Source organism: Bidens hawaiensis, unplaced genomic scaffold (genome assembly GCF_021521415.1).
Source record: "Bidens hawaiensis isolate Kalapana, Puna unplaced genomic scaffold, B.hawaiensis_p1.1 tig00013805_1, whole genome shotgun sequence".
Taxonomy (NCBI): domain Eukaryota; kingdom Viridiplantae; phylum Streptophyta; class Magnoliopsida; order Asterales; family Asteraceae; genus Bidens; species Bidens hawaiensis.
In genome coordinates this window covers 445,685-462,626 of record NW_027492179.1, presented here as the reverse complement: position 1 = coordinate 462,626, position 16,942 = coordinate 445,685, and the positions used below count along the sequence as shown (strand labels likewise).

The 16,942-nt window shown below is 35.8% G+C and overlaps 2 protein-coding genes across 2 annotated transcripts; both read left to right on the top strand.

Annotated features, from left to right (window-relative positions):
• Positions 1-1,286: 1,286 nt before the first annotated feature.
• LOC143544976 (E3 ubiquitin-protein ligase AIRP2-like) lies at positions 1,287-4,600 on the top strand. The gene is made up of 5 exons (XM_077036944.1): positions 1,287-1,549; positions 3,112-3,274; positions 3,379-3,451; positions 3,663-3,900; positions 4,119-4,600. Exons 1-5 carry the CDS (start codon positions 1,461-1,463, stop codon positions 4,327-4,329), a joined length of 774 nt encoding a protein of 257 aa, XP_076893059.1. The 5' UTR covers positions 1,287-1,460; the 3' UTR covers positions 4,330-4,600.
• Positions 4,601-8,190: 3,590 nt separating this feature from the next.
• On the top strand, positions 8,191-16,594 carry LOC143544975 (trans-Golgi network-localized SYP41-interacting protein 1-like). Its single transcript, XM_077036943.1, has 9 exons — positions 8,191-8,384; positions 8,482-8,603; positions 9,856-10,113; positions 10,186-12,897; positions 12,986-14,105; positions 14,189-14,769; positions 15,121-15,268; positions 15,359-15,440; positions 16,075-16,594. The coding sequence occupies exons 2-9, from the start codon at positions 8,484-8,486 to the stop codon at positions 16,175-16,177; spliced, it is 5,124 nt and encodes a 1,707-aa protein (XP_076893058.1). The 5' UTR covers positions 8,191-8,384; positions 8,482-8,483; the 3' UTR covers positions 16,178-16,594.
• Positions 16,595-16,942: the final 348 nt, after the last annotated feature.

The window sequence follows — 16,942 nt, the reverse complement described above, 5'->3', positions numbered from 1 at the left end:
AGTAGTCACCAAGTTGAAGTACACGAGTTGTATTAATAAACTATAAAAAACTTGTTTAGTAAATCTAAAGTTTCAAAATCACCTGAAGTTTATTAAAGCATTACTGCTTTGTTGAATAACATAAGAAACTGATTAACTATTTAAATAATATAACTATGTAACCATTATATTTATAAACTTGGAAATTTTAAATAGGTTTAGTATCATAAAAATCAATATAATTTTCTCTACTAATATGCAAACCAACTTGATCTTGATAAATCAAAATCTGTCAACTTGTAAAAAGTACACCAAAAGGTCATCAAAACTAATTTATATATATAAAGATTTTAATGTTTGTTTTGTTAAACCAGTTAATAGAATGGTAAAATTTTCATAATCAAAATGTTGAGTGTCACTTTATCCGAATTTGATAAATAAGAGTTAACAAGTTATTATTTATACAAAATACAAAAATTCGTAGTTACATGCATTTTATACAATTATAATATATTAAATTGGGCTAAAATTTAATTTATTAGAAATAAAAAAAGTATATTGGTTCTTATGTATTTAACTTTTTAAATACAACACACAAGGTGCTATTTAATCTAAGTTAATGCAAAAATCACTAGCTTAATTTAATCACATTATTTAAGTTAAGCCTAAAAATCACAAAAGGTGAATGAATTTTTATTTTCGTTTCTATTATATAATTTTTAGTATAAACATAATTTATTTACAAAAAGTTTTAATTTTCTGTTATATATAATCTTATTGAGGACAACATTTTTGAACTAATCAATACACAATCAATTTTATCCAAAGAAGTACGAAAACCGTATTTTTTTTATCTTATTCTCCTTTCATCACTAAAATACTATATTTATCATATGTGTTTATCATTCTATACTTGAACCAACTGTATATTAAAGAGTCCCAAATAAATAATGCCTAAATTAGACTACCCGTACTCACAATCTTATCTATAAAGACGTTTTTCACTTGATCTCAATCACCTTGTCACGTCCTTAACACCTGTCTCTTTACCACATCAGCTAAAAATTACAACATCAGATACCGCATTAAAAATGTTTCTAACTTAACAAAAATGCAAAGATTAAGAAGCACCAAACCATCTTTATTATCTTCTTAAAGAAAACCCACGTACCCAACTAAACACCATCTCAATTTGGAGTCTTTTAATGTCTCTTGACTCCCAAATATTTGCATTATCTAGAAAGTAAAGGATAAGACCCCTTCTTTGCCTTTTCCTCCAAGCTTTTTCCCATAAAGACATCTTATAATTATTATTATTATAAAAGGCTCAATAATCCACACACACACACACCCTTCATTTCTTCAATCTTTCAACCATCAAACCAAGAACACAAACTTCATTTCTCTTCTTCTTCTTCTTCTTCTTCTTCTTCTTATTATTATTCCAAGTTTTGATTTTTATTTTAAAGAAATTAAAGAAAATGGATATGGTGTATTACCCATTTGGAAGGTCTTCTTATGAAGACTCTTTGAAGGTTATTGAGGCTGATATACAACATGCTAATGCTTTGTAAGTTCATTTTCATATGGGTTGTAACATTTAGTTCTTAAAGGTGGAGTCTTTGATCAAAATTTGACAAATCTTTTGCTGAATAAAATTGAAATTTAGGGATATTTTGCGTGTGTTTTGGGTTATTAAAGATGGCAAATTTTGATAGTTTGATTGAATTAAAGCATCAAAGTCTTTCATGGGTTGTATGTAGCATTAGGTTCATAAAGGTGGAGTCTTTGATCAAAGTTTGATAAATCTTGCTGAATAAGATGATCAAAGTTTGTGTGAGTTTTGGGTTATTAAAGACTGGTTTATCACTTTATCATATTGGTTATAAACATTGAAGGATTGGGAATTTTGATAATTTGGAGCTTTAGTGGGATTAAAAAGCACCAATCTTTTAAAGGTGGAGTCTTAGGTCAATCTTGCTGAATAAGATTATCAAAGTTAAGTTTTTTTTTTCTTCTTAAAATGCTGATCAAAATCAAGTTATTTTATTTTTAGGGTTTTTCAGTGTGCTTTAGGTTATTAGACCACATGTATTAGGCGACAAAACCACAAAAAATGGGGCGATTTTTTGGTTGGACACCGCCCCCCCCCCCCACCAAGCGATAAATGGGGTGATAGGGGGGGGGTGTCGCCTGCTATTGTTTGATTAATATTGTTATTAAATTTTTGTGTGTGTGGTATATGTATATATATGTATGTATACTATTGTTTGATGTTTTTCTACGACACCACTACACGCCTAAAACAAAAACCCACCATTTGCTGACTGGGCGCCACATGGCACAAAACACCCCATTTTGTAGCCCCTCCACTACACATAGCCTTAAAGACTGGTTTGAACTTGGTTTTAAACATTTAAATATGTAGAATATTGATGGTTTGAAGGTTTTAGTTGAATTTAAGCACCAATTCTTTCATGGGTTGTAACATTTATTTCTTAAAAGTAGAGTCTTTGATGAATCTTGCTGAATAAGATGATCAATACAAGCAATTTGATTTTTAGGGCTTTCGTTGCGTTTTAGCCTTTTAGGTTATTAAGGACTGGTTTATCAACCTGGTTTCAAACATTTAAAGATTGGAAATTTTGCTAGTTTAATAAATAATAAAGTTGTAACATATAGTTCTTAAAGATGGAGTCTTTGATGAATCTTGCAGAACAAGATGATCAAAATCTAGAATTTGATTTTTCTGGATGTTCTCAAGAAGATGCTACTGTTTTATTAAGTGGCAATTTGGGGAATTTTGGTCAAATTTGGTCCAGTTTGTTTGCTTGCTGAAAATATTGTTTTTTTTTATAAAGAGTTGGATTTGAATTCAAACTGTAAAATTCTTTATCTTGTTCCTTTTTGACTTTTGGATTCTCATATAATGACTGCAAATCCAAAAAGAAGTTAGAAACAGTCAAAACACTACAGTCTGCTAATTATAGTATAAGTTTTTTTTTTTACAAAGTATAGTGTTTTTTTTCGCTTTTCTTGGAGAACAATGGTTAATATAATGGGTTGACTAGTCAATAGCTCAAGTTTTACTCATTTATTAATTTATTTATATTTTAATTATTGAATTTGCAGGGCTGCTGCAATTCCTCGAGCCAAAGACGGAGCTCGGTTTCAAATGAAATTAGTTCACGATCAATTAACGCCTCTCATTATGTTCTTGTTACAATGGATAGATTCTTCTTGCGCATGTCTCTTGCCTAGATACTTGAATCTTTTTCATATCACCATCTATAAGGTTAGTTCTTTAATTTTTCTCGTCATAGATACTTATAAAAAATTAAATAATATAGTATCTACAAATAAAATGTAACGTATAAATAATAAAAATATGTTTTTTAGGTTTATAATTATACCGACGGGAGACCGAAGATTTCTAGACATGGAAGGAAGGCAACTGTTAGTGACTTTTATGGTTAGTTATTCTTTCTGTAATGCACTAACGCTTTAATAAGGTTGAAGTTTTGACCCGTTTAACAAAAGGTTTATTTCGGTTGTGGGTTTTGTCTAACGAGTCAAACGGACCAAGTAGTCAATAATTAGCTATGAATGGGTCAAATGGGTTGACCGGGTCAAAATAGTCAAACATGTATTGATCCTTTATCGGTTGATATAAATCTATGCAGCCATCATACTTCCATCTCTTAGAAGGCTACATTACGACTTGGTGGAGAGTGATAACGGGCCTAAAGAACCGAGCCTGGAATTGGAGATATCGGGCCCAAAGAAGCTAGAAAAAGACAAAAAGCTCACTAATATCGATTTGGAACGAGAAGACGAATGTGGGATCTGCTTAGAACCTTGCACCAAGATAGTCTTGCCTAATTGCTGCCATGCAATGTGCATCAACTGTTACCGCAACTGGTAATATACATAACCTTATCCATCAATGAGTTATATGCATGTGTCGGTTTTGGGCTCAAGCCGAACAAAACCGGAAATTCTTTTTTTGGGTTTTCAAAAATTTTTAATTTTCACAATGGGTTTAGTTTGGTTTTGGTTTTTCGGTCCAAAAATGAATATGGGCTTAAATGTAGTATGCATAGACATTAATCTCTGTACATATGTTTTCAAATTTGCAGGAACTCAAGATCCGCATCATGCCCGTTTTGTCGGGGCAATATAAAGCGAGTACAGTCACGCGACTTGTGGGTCCTCACTTGCGACGATGAAGTGATAGACGCGAATCTTGTTTCGCAAGAAGATTTGGTTCGTTTTTATCTATACATCAATAATCTCCCTAAAGATTCTCCAGATGTGATTTTCTTCATGTTTTATGAGTATCTAATATAATTATATCATAATTTATAATAATATCAAGAATCTAGAGAATCTGTTGTATAGCGAACAAAATAGCCGACCCGACGGACCCGTGAAATGTAAATAGCGGTCCGTCGGTCGGTCGGTTGTAAACTTGTAAGCGTAATCTGTAACCGTAAATATTCTTTCTTCAAATTGTTAACATGAAAAGAAATACAAACTTGTTTATTTCTATCTTAATCTATATCTTTGTAAACTTTACAATTCTTGTCAGTTTTTATTTTAAGCTATACGGTTGACCAGGTCGGACCGGGTTGGACCGAGTTAACCGGGTCGGGTCACTTAGGAGCGGCTTTCTAAGCAGGTTTCTTATCTTTCTTCTTCATGAGTTCATCAAAAGGCGGTTGACAACACCCGTGATCTATGTATTGCTCGGTTATACGATAATTCATAGTTTCGGTTGGATGAATCCCGTCCCAGCTGACATACTGGCTCGGGTCACTGCAAACGGTAGCACCCTCCGACCCGCAGAATGATTGCATATTAAAGTTCATGTCTTCCGGTTTCATGGTTGACCCGCAACAGGTTTTACGGACTTCTTGAATCTTGTATTTTTGCGGGTTGTTGACGATCTCGTAGTACGCTTTCCAAGAATCCGCGTATATGATTGTAACATCCGGGTACAGTTTCCTGTATAGTTCTAGTTTAGCTTGCAGGATTTGGTTGTGGATTATTACTGCTGAGTTTATAATCAGCGAACAGCCCGATCGGTCCCGTAGGCTTATCGGGGTTAACGAGATGTCCATCGGAAGACACCCGAGTGGCGGTAAACCTTGAACCACTATGTTCTTTGCACCGTTTCGTATTAACGTCTGTATAATAATATTATGTTAGTAATAGAATATTATGTAAATGTTATGCAAATGTTATTTGTAAAACACACGTACCCGAATGAGTTCGGACGTGTATGTAACCGATGACCTTGCGATGGTCTGAAGCGGAATCTTGGATCCGACCGCACGCGTGAAGTCATTGAGACCGATCTCACCGACCCAAAATAACACGGTTTTTATTTTCTCTTCGCACTGCTTTTTATCCAACCCTTTACATAAGTGTTCTGTTTGATACTTTTTGTACCAATCCATCTCGGTCATGATGCTTAACGGCGTGCCTTTCCATAGAAAGATTCGAGCCAGTTTCGAAAAGATGTCGTTGGCTACAGTCGTGGCTCCGGCTATGGCTAAGTTTACACCGGTGGTGAAGTTAGCCTTGGTTGATTGATATGGTGGTATGTTCGGTAACCCAAAGGAGTCGGTTATGAAATCGATGACTAGACGCCCGTTGCTTAACCTTCTGGTGTATGGTGACTCCGGAGTATCCTTGAATGTTATAGTGAGAGAACCCATCTCTTGAGCGTTTCCGGTGTCGGTATATGAATCTCCGAAAGCTATGACGGCGGAGAAATGGCCTTCGAAACGGTTATGGAATGGAGTCGGTTTTTGTGGTTCTTCTGGTGGTAGGTCTATTTCCGGTTTTGGTGTTTTCGGTTCCTCTGTCGGCGGAGGGTCTTGCTTCGGCTCCTCTGGTGGCGGAGGGTCTTGTTTCGGTTCCTCTGGGGGCGGAGGGTCTTGTTTCGGCTCCTCTGGCGGCGGAGGGTCTTGTTTTGGTTCCTCTGGTGGTGGAGGGTCTTGCTTCGGTTCTTCTGGAGGCGGAGGGTCTTGTTTCGGCTCCTCTGGTGGCGGTGGGTCTTGCTTCGGTTCCTCAGGTGGCGGTGGGTCTTGCTTCGGTTCCTCTGGTGGCGGTGGGTCTAGTTTCGGTGGTGACAATTCTTTTCTAGGGCCTCTGGGTGTTGGTGGTGGACAATCTTTTCTCGGGGTCTTTGGTGTTGGTGGGGGACAGTCTTTTCTCGGGGTCTTTGGTGTTGGTGGGGGACAGTCTTTTCTCGGGGTCTTTGGTGTTGGTGGGGGACAGTCTTTTCTCGGTTGTGGATGTGAAAATGCAGGATAAATGGTTAACGACAGAAGTACAACCATGAGAGGGAGACATGTGTATTTGAATTTTGTCATTGTTGAGTTTGTGTAAATGGAACCTAAATCTTTGGTATAATATTTAAGAGGTTACTTCCTTTTTATAGTACTTAGTTTCTTGATTGTAGGAACAATAAAAGGTCAAAAATGGTTTGAAAATGGTTGATTATGAAGCTTTTGTTGAAATGGTGGTGTGCAATATATGGTAATAATCTAAAATCCTAGATTCTTGTTTATGAAAAATGGGTGATTCTCACTAGTTTGAGTAGAAATTGTGAGGTTTATTAATATTTTTAACTTTTTGTTGATACTTCAACTTAGTTTCATTTATTAAGGTAGGTGTTACTATTGTTATATTTTTTCTTTCTTTTTGGTACCAAAACACAATGTTTTCAGACCTGGCCCAAATATCGATCAAGATCGATGTTTTACCGGGTCAAAGGTCGGACCGACTGAGAGGGCGGAACGATGTTTGACCCGGATGACGTCATAATGTAAATAGTAGATTATGTTTATTAGGAATTTGATGAAGAAAATCTGAGAGTACGATGGAGTAATTAAGGGTTTATCAATTTTTATTGAAATTATGATGTCACAAAAGTTTATTACTATTGCTCAAATAAATATGTTTCTATCTTATAAGATGGAGAGAAAGGGTGCCCCATCCTACATATTGTTGTCATTAACTTAGTTATGAGTGGAATTTTGTTGGTGTGTTTGTTTTGTTTGTTTACATGCAAAATAATATATTGAAGATCTAAAGCGGTTGACGCTCATTCACATTCCTATAGTTTAATTAAAAAACCCAATTCTTTAAATTTTGATTAAGCTGTGGTTTTCGTCTCTCGTTTGTCCAAATCTACGATTTTAGTTCAATAGTTTCAAATGTGCGATTTTCGTCCCTATGCAGATGTGATATAAGGATGGAAAATGAGATGAAGTAGTGTTTTCAGCTGATTTCCTTTAAATTAAAAAATAAGGAGACAAATAGGGAGTAAATTCTGTTGTCAGTTTGAACCCATAGCCCACCCAGGTTTGCGTCCCACCGAGTATTACGTCAGAGAGTTCTGCTTTTGTGGTGGCATAACTGCTGTCAAGAGGCAGTCGACGGTATGGTTTCTAGGAGGAACGCCCAAGCCAAACTCTGAAGCCAGCGTGAGCCCGGTTAAGATAACATAGTCTGGCCAGAGTGGGGGCATTGGGGCTCTCCAAATTTGGAGAGTGCGGCAGTCTAGATATAAGAAAGTCGCCGTTCTAAAATAATTCTCTTAGCACTAACTAATTAAATTAAATTTAATTTAATTAAATGAAAAACACCATTAAAATGGAAACAAACACCATGAAAAAATCTTATTAAGTCAGATTTTAAACCGAGAGTCCGAGACCATGAAGATCTCATGGCTCAACCATCACCTTCCTAACCACTCTAAATAATTAACGTCCCATTGAGTACACGTCTATCTTTTCTCTTTTTTTAACAACCAACAAACAGAGAAATTTCCTAGTTACTTCGTACATGACGACTCAACCCAGCTGTACGAAGCCCTTAAGCGTCTCCAAGTTATCAATAGTTCCGGAAAACCCATCCGCCCGAAAGCCCATTGATGGTAAAACCCAAACACCCTTAAGATCGAACTGGAGATCACAAAATTCTCAGTCCTCTTTCATCAAACCATCCATATCCCCACAAATATATTATCCGTAAGAACTATACATGAGTCTCCATTAAAAACCCAAACCCGTGAAACATATTAAAAACACGAGCAGACTTGTTTCTACATTTGACTTTGATATTGAGTTCGTTAAATGCTTTTAGACTTGATTAAATAAATAACTAACAAAAAAAGAAAAATAAAAAAAAAACTCTGAGACGACGTCGTATCAATCAAGTTATCATCACTTGCAGGTAAACAAACAAACAAACAAACAAACTATATGTTACACGCACACTACAAAACGTCACCGTTAAACAAACAGATCACCAACAACAAACCCCCAAATCTCACCACCATTTTTATTTAGATCCTAATAATAATAATCGTATGCTTCATCAAATCTAAGGTAACCGAATTACTTCAGCTTCGTCTAATTCAACGCGTTAGGTCAACAATTTACAGATCTGATTGTTATTATAATATGATTTGGTTTTATTATACAGAAATGGAAGAGGATAACGATATGGAGCAGGTGACGGGTAGTCCGACAGCTGGAGAGAACGAGTTTGTGCATGTGGAGTCAGTTGATTCTGCTCCAACCGACGATTCTACTTCCATTCATCAGGTAGTAGTAGTTTAGTGCTTACCTAGGGTTTTATTGGTTCAATTTAGCTATTAGTTGTGTTAACTGATAGTTTAGGAAGGTGAATTAGAGTGAATTGTTGGAACCTTGCTTGTTCGAGTTAGTTGTGAAGTGGAATTAGGTTGAATGTTGTTCGGTTATTTTATCTGTAGCATACGAGGTGTAGGGAGTTGTCAGGAGGCGAGAGTAGCTTCGTTTGCTTTGTAATTACGCACGAAGCTAAATAATCATACAATCTGTATGAAGATACACATTTGCATACGTAATTGTGCAACTTGTATATATAGTTACGCCATGCGGTTAATGATGAAAAGTATCGGATATTTGAGGTATCAGTTATCGATATTGGTGATTTTTATATCATGCAAATTTGTATATATATATAGCAATTTAACAGTAACAATTCAGTATACTCTTCTATCATTAACAAATTAACCTTTTGCAACTTACAAAACACTAACAATTACTTAAAACACTAACATTAAGCACTAAAAATTGACAATTAAGACTTGAAAAAATGATATCGGGAAAATCGGTGATATATCTGTTAAATATCGGTCAATGTCGCAGAAATATCAGGACTGAGATTATGACCGATATTTTGCACCGATATTTTACCAATGGACTAATAACCGATATATAGGCGATATCGACTGCATAGTAGTTACGCACCTTACATGATAATTAAGCAACCTTTTTTCATAATCACGCATGTACATAATCGCACAATCTGTATGAAAGTTACTCTCGTACATATGTAATTACACAACTTACATGATAATTAAGCAATGTTTTTTCATAATCACGCATGTTATACAAACAACAAATCTGGTTTTTATAAAAAATATTGGATTTTTCTTAAAGTGTATCAATAAGGCAGGTACTCAAGTTAAAGAGAAGAAGATGCTTAATTTTATTGTGTAGTTTTTATTTTTATATTTAAGTAGGGTAGTATAAAAAAGCTATAGACGTTTTAAAAATTGGGGGAACTTGAAAAAAGTCAACAATGGTAGGCTGTACCAATTTTATCCGTCCAGTCCTTTTTCACGCTTGAAAAATGGTGATGTGGCGTTCTTCATCTATCTCTTCCAATTGTTTCTTAAACTAAGGGTCCAAAATTGCTCTTACACTTTGTATGATAAGGAGACTTTGTATGATAAGGAGACTTTACTTATATCTGTAATGCACTTTTACTATTTGTGATGATAAGTTAATATTAGGAAGCTGTTTTCAGGTTGAGCATCTTGAGCAGGATGACGGGGTAGTGATAACAGGAGTAGATGCTGTACAAGATGAGCCACATGATGTAAGAACACATGAGGATGCAGGTCCTGATGAGTTTGTAGATTGTCCAGATGACTTGGTTTCTAATGAAGCAAGGTCCCCTGGTTCTGCAATTATGCCCCACCAACAACCGTTTAGGGATGATACAGTGGATATTATTAAAAGAGTGTTTGATAATGAAAAGGAAATCATTCCACTTGACTATGAGGTGGGTTGTCGGTTGTCACATTTTCTGTACCATTAATATGTTGCAGTTATGCCAATTAAGCTTTTATTGCAGGAAGAAAGAAGGGTATTGATGAAAAAGGTTAGCAATCTTCATCATCAACTTAAGGCTCTAAGCAATCAACAGTCACTGGTGGATGAAAACAATGCTGGTGATTCTACATTAGGAATAGCAGAAGTTGGCGAAAAGTCCAATTTGCCTTTGCTTGAGATGGTAAATGAGTGCTCCAAGTTTGTAGAGTTTTCTGCGAATGAGCGGTTACAGTCTGAGGGCACGATCAGAGAACTCTATGCCACCTTGAATATGAAGGATAAAGAGATTGAAGATCTTATGATTAGGGCCAATGACCAGTCAAAGTTACAAGATTTATCATCTTTTGAGGTTGTTGTAGATAGAATTTTATCTTCTATTGTAATTGCTTTTGGTGGTACAGAATTGCCCGATACATCTGTTAGTGGGAAGCTATCTTATCTTGAAGAAAACACAGATTATTTACTCAAGAACTACAATTTTTTTCTTTGTGAAGTTCAAATGCTTGCCCAATGTTTGGTACATGTTAAGCCAGATTTCCAGATGGAGACTTACATGCAGACGATTTTTCCTACTGTAAGGGAGGAGTTGGTTGAGCTAAAAAGGAAGGAACTTGAGTTTAATGAAAAGAATACCGCTTTAGAATATAAACACGGACAGTTAATGGAACAACTTGAAAAAAACAGAGAAACAATCGAGTTGCTAAACGCAGAACTCGAGAAACTTAAAGGTGAAGTTGAACAGGAGAAAACAAGGTATACTAATACAAAAGAAAAGCTTAGCATGGCTGTAACAAAAGGGAAAGCATTGGTCCAACAACGTGACTCACTGAAGCAGCTGGTGGCTGAGAAAACCAGTGAATTAGAAAGATGTTTAGTTGAATTACAAGAAAAGTCAACTGCTCTAGAAGCTGCTGAGTTGAGGATAGGCGAGTTGACTCAAACTGAAATTTTGACTAACTCATTGCAAGAAGCTCTTACACAACGAGACGTGGTCCTTGAAAAATTTTCACAACTTTTTCAAGGGTTACCAGAAGTTGCACAATTTCCCAACTTAGAATACCAGCTTAACTGGCTATTGGAATCATATAATCTTGCAAAAGATCAATCTATTAAGCTACATGATGAAAATAATGCAATGAAAGAGTCTGCTAGTGCACAAATTGATCATTTAACTGCATCATTGCTAGCAGAAACACAAGAGAAATACAATCTTAAAGAGCAGTTAGAAGAATTTGCACGCAAGTATGAAGAAATTGTTGAGGAAAAGAAGCAGATGGCTGCTACTCCTGAGTTATCACCAATGGACATTGAAGTATTTGAAAAGATTCAAAGTTTGTTGTATGTGAGTAATCTGGAATCCAAGATATATGAGCATGAGATAGTAAAGGTTTCCGAAGAACTTCATGCATCAAAAGATGAGCTCAACTCTTTGCAGATAAATCTTCAACGATCCGAGGAGAAATCATCTTTATTGAGGGAGAAGCTGTCAATGGCAGTCAAGAAAGGAAAGGGTCTTGTTCAAGAACGTGAGAACATGAAACAACAAATGGCTGAAAAGAATGCTCAGATCGAGGCATTAACGGTTGACTTTCAGAAACAAGAGTCAGCATTGAGTGACTACAAGGATCAAGTTGCTAAGTTGGACTCTGAAAGGAATCAAATTGGGCAGTTTTTGGCTCAAAGCAATATGATGCTACAGAATATAGTTGAGATAATCGATGGCATTGATATTACTTTTCCTTTGGAGTTGAAAGAACCAGTTGAGAAGCTGAAGTGGCTTGCAACATATTTAAGTGAATGCCAAGTTGCCAAGGCTCAAGCAGAGCATGAGCTAGGAGATGTAAAAGATGAAGCCGGTCAACTCGCAAGCAAGTTGACTGAAGTTCTGGTCAACGTGAAATCCCTTGAAGATGCGTTATCTGTTTCAGAGAAAAATGTTTATCAATTATCTGAAATGAAAAGAGAACTAGAAGATTCAAAGGTTCAAGCAGAACAAGAAGTGGAAATTCTGAAAGTGGAAATCGATACATTGAATAACAAATTGGTAGAAACCCTAAAAACCTTGAAATCACTAGAAGATAAACTTGCAGGTACAGAGAAAACTATCAGTTTACTAACTGAAGAGAAGAGTGAATTAGAGAGTGCCAAGTGTCATGCTGAAGAGGAATTACATAAAGCAAGGGATGAAATTACTTCTCAAACCAGCAAGTTTCAGGAGGCATTGTCAAATGCAGAAAACAACATATCTAAGCTCACGGCTGAAAAGGAAGCAGCTCAAATGGAGGTACAGAAGGTTAAGGAGGATGTTTCTTTCCATGCAAGTAATCTTGGTGATGCTAAAAAGACTATAAAGTCCCTCGAAGATGCAATCTTTCAGTTAAATACAAATGTATCTCAGTTTTCACAGGAAAATGAGAAGGCCGTAGATAACAGAACCGTATTAGAGAGTGAGATAAAGAAACTCAGAGAAGAAGCTGAACATGAGATTTCAACCCTGAAAACAGAGCTGACTACATGTAGGCATGAATTGGCAGTCGTGAATGATAAATGGGGCCCACAGCTCTTGGGTTTCCTTGGAAAGTTTCAAGTGCTGTTGAAAGATGAATCTTTATTCTCATTGTTCAAGAAAAGTTTTGAGACAAAAATCGAAAGCTTAAAAGAAATAGATCAGCTTTTAAAAGACATGAAGGATAGTTTTGATAAAGAGCAGCTGCAAGATCATCCTGCTATTGAGGTAAAATAAACATAACCCCCTTTTCATTTTTTATGTCATATTGAATTTAATTTCATATTTGCCTCCTTACCTAACTTATAATTTACAGAAAAATTTTCAATCACCAACGTTCTTCCCTGATGACTTAAACTATGATTGGACCACTGGGATGGTTGATGATGACTTTAATGCAGAAGATACCGAGGGTATTGGTGCATATGTTGGCAAAACGTTTGATAACTTAAATACTAAAAACCAAATGCTTGCTAATCAATTTGGTAATTTCTCGGCACTCATCGATGACATAATTGCATCTTTGTTGAAAAAACTAGAAGCAATAAGGAATACTATTCCATTTGTGGTTCAACAAGCGACATCCTTGCAACAAAAAGTGGAAAATATGCAGATGGACAAAGAAATGCAAGATAATAAAGTGGTAACACTGGAAAATGCCATGAAAGTTCTAGTGTCTGCATGTACTGATGTCACCAAAGATTTGAATATGCTGCAAGCAGACCCCACCATTGGGCTGGAAAAATCGTATCCTGGTTTGTCAGTAGTTGATGATGTGGTGGTAGCAGACGCTAAGGTTGCTGCTGATGAGCTGTTATCTGCTGCTAGAAATGTTCAAACTGTAATGGAACAACTTGTTGGTGTAAAGGAGAACATGTCCAGCACAATTGAATCTTTGCAGGCTGAATTAAAGAAAACCAGTTCAATGTATGACAAGTCAAAAGAAGTTATTGAAGAATTAAAGGTTGAATTAGAGAAAACCAGTTCAATGCATGACAAATCAAAAGAAGTTATTGAAGAATTAAAGATTGAGTTAGAAAAAACCCACTCAATGCATGACAAATCAAAAGAAGTTATTGAAGAATTAAAGATTGAGTTAGAGAAAAACAGTTCAATGTATGCTAATTCAAAAGGAGTAATTGAAGAACTACAAGTTAAATTAGAGAAAACCAGCTCAATGTATGATAAGTCAAAAGGAGTAATTGAAGAATTACAGGGTGAATTGGAGAAAACCGGATCAATGTATGAAAAAGTCAAAGACGAAAATGATGCATTCCAAAAAAGAGTTTTCAAATTGGAGACTGAACTAGAAGCATCTAGAGAAAGTTGTAATGAAATGAGCTCCAGATTAGAAGATTATCGGGCAAAAGAGGACAAGTGGAATGAAAGAGAACGCGAGTTGTCGGTTCAAAGTATTTCATCTGTTAAAGATCATGGTAAGCTTTTGTTACCATTCCCCTTATACCACTGAATTTGTTCTGATTTATATCTCTATAATCTAATATTCGTTATTTTGCAGAGGACGATGCTGTAAAAGCTCTTTTATCAGCTTCACAAATAAAAATGCTGTTCGAAAAAGTTGATGACATCGCAATTCCTTTCCCAAGCCTTCTTGCAGTTGGAGACAAACAGGCCCAAGATTTAAACCCTGTTGAAAAACTCTTTTATATAATTGATAGTGTAAATGATTTGCTAGATCAGTTGACCTTGTTGACTCACACCAAAGATGACCTGCAGTCAACTCTTTCAAAACAAACCCTTGAAGTTGACCATTTGAAGGGGGAGTTTAGAGATGGGTTGCAGAATATTATTCAAAAGTTAGGAGGTGATGAATCTATTGGAGTCAAGAAGCCTGCTGACGTGGCGGGACTACTTCTTGTGCTAGAAAGGCTTGTTCAGGGCATAGTTTTGGATGGTCAAAGTTCAAGATCCAAATTGGTGGAGACCCAGAAAATAGCAGAAGAACTATCAAACAAAGTTAAGTTAATGGAAGATTCTATTCAAAATAGGACGAGTAGACCCGACACGATACAAGAAAGAGGTGTCATAGGATCACCTTCCTTTTCTCCCGGGTCAGAAATATCAGAGATTGATGATCAGGCATGTATTATTATTGCATCTAGAATTCTTTATACCAATTTCATTGTTTTCTTGATCTGATGACGTGGCATTAAGTTAGAGGTGGTATTATCGACCCATTTACTTACAAATGGGTTGATTTGGGTCGTGTTTAGTCTGTAATGGTTCAGACGGTAAAACATAAAGTGTTAGCTAAAGGAAACGGGTAGGCTTGTTTGTAAACCAAACAAAAATTAGTAATCTGTTCATGTTCGTTCGTTTTTTAGGCATAAACCTTCTAAATCATTTTATTCAAGAAGTTAGATCACTATTAAAATAATATAAAATTTGAATCATACTTGTAACTAAAATTATTATAATGTTTTCTCACAGGTTACAGTCGGGAAAGCGGGTTTGCCTTTGGTGCCCTCTGCTGCTCAAATGAGGTCTTTAAGAAAGGGATCAAATGAGCAGCTTGCAATTACCATTGACTCAGAGTCTGACCGTTTGCTTAACAAAGCTGAAACCGTTGAAGATAAAGGTTTTGCTTTAAGAGTTTTTTTTAATAATTCATTTACTCTATATTAAGCCGCGTTATCTGGGAACATTTATTTAAATTTTATGTTTTTAGGTCATCTATTCAAGTCACTCCATACAACGGGTCTTGTACCAGTTCAAGGGAAGATGATTGCAGATCGAATCGATGGAATATGGTAAGTGCTTCAACTGAATTTAATTTCCCTTTTCTCTCATTAAAATTGGAATGAAACAATGTTTTACCAGCTAGATTGTTCATTGTTCGGTTACTTCCTAGAGGCGGTGGTGTACATGGGTTGGTTTTGGGCTAAAATTGAACCAAAAAGTGAAAAGTCGGTTTTTGAGTTTTTTAATACGTTTGGTTTACGCTTTGGGCTGGGTTCGGTTTCGGTTTTATCATTTGTGCTTGAAATTTTTGGGCAGAAAAAATGGCCAAAAATAATGAATTTGGACCTATGTATGTTTGTAAATTAATAATGATGAAATGGTTTGGGCTGAGTTTGGTTTCGGTCTTTACGGTTTTATGCACACCCCTAGGTGGGAATATAGGTGGGTTGGGTGATGGGTCAACCCACAAACACTTTAGTCTGTTACATTTACAAAAAAACAATATTATTACACTAATAATCTGAAATTTTGAATAAAACAAGTTATGAGGGCAACTTTCAGCTCGTTACCATTTTAGCTATTTTTCTTATTAGACTCGTTTAAGATAAAACACGGCCCAAAACAACCCATTTATAAGTAAGCAGGTCGTAATGACTCCTCAAATCTGAGTTCTTAACGGTTCTACTTATTGCTTGTGAACAGGGTCTCGGGTGTTCAAGCCTTGATGCGCCGACCAAGGGCACGGTTAGGGCTTATAGCTTATTGGCTCGTATTGCACCTATGGCTTCTTGGCACCATTTTGTAACCATGACAAGTTGTGCCATAAATAAGTAGCTTCAATGTTTCACATAGGTTTTTAAATTTTATGAATTTATACAGATGTACAAATTGACAATCATGGTGTTCTTTTAATTCTCTGCAACCAGATTTTGTGGATTCAGAGAATACAAAACCATAAGCATCCATGTTCATGGAGAATATTTAGTGATGATAAATTATTGGACTATTGGTTGTTTGGTTGGCTAAGAAGTGGGACCCGCGTATGTGATAATAGTTGCTATGTTTGGATGCATGCTGATCTACACACGACTATTATACTATACGACTCGTATGATACATTGAAAAGTATATAAAGGCCGTATATAAATATAAAAAGGTGTTATACTAGTGGCTATACAACGCTATATAACTTTAATGAAAACGACTGATGTGACAATGGTATGTTATGTTAGAAGTTATACAACTCATATGTAGGGGCGGACCCACTATCTCTAGGTTGTTCGCACCACATGAATTCCTTTTTCACTTTTACTATATTGGAATGTAATCGTGAGTGCACAACATGAATTTTGTGGCGTACGAAATCTGAGTGATGATTGTAGAAGTTATATTTAAATAAATGGAAAACAAATGTACAAGTATTGTCTTTCTATTATTCACTTTAATGTTGTTAATTAATGTTTGTTATTCATTTCTAGTTGAATATGTTTTTTTCCCTATAACATGATCTAAACTGGAAGGGAAAAGTTTAATATTTATGTGTCTGTCACCAGTCCCATTAAAAATTTTT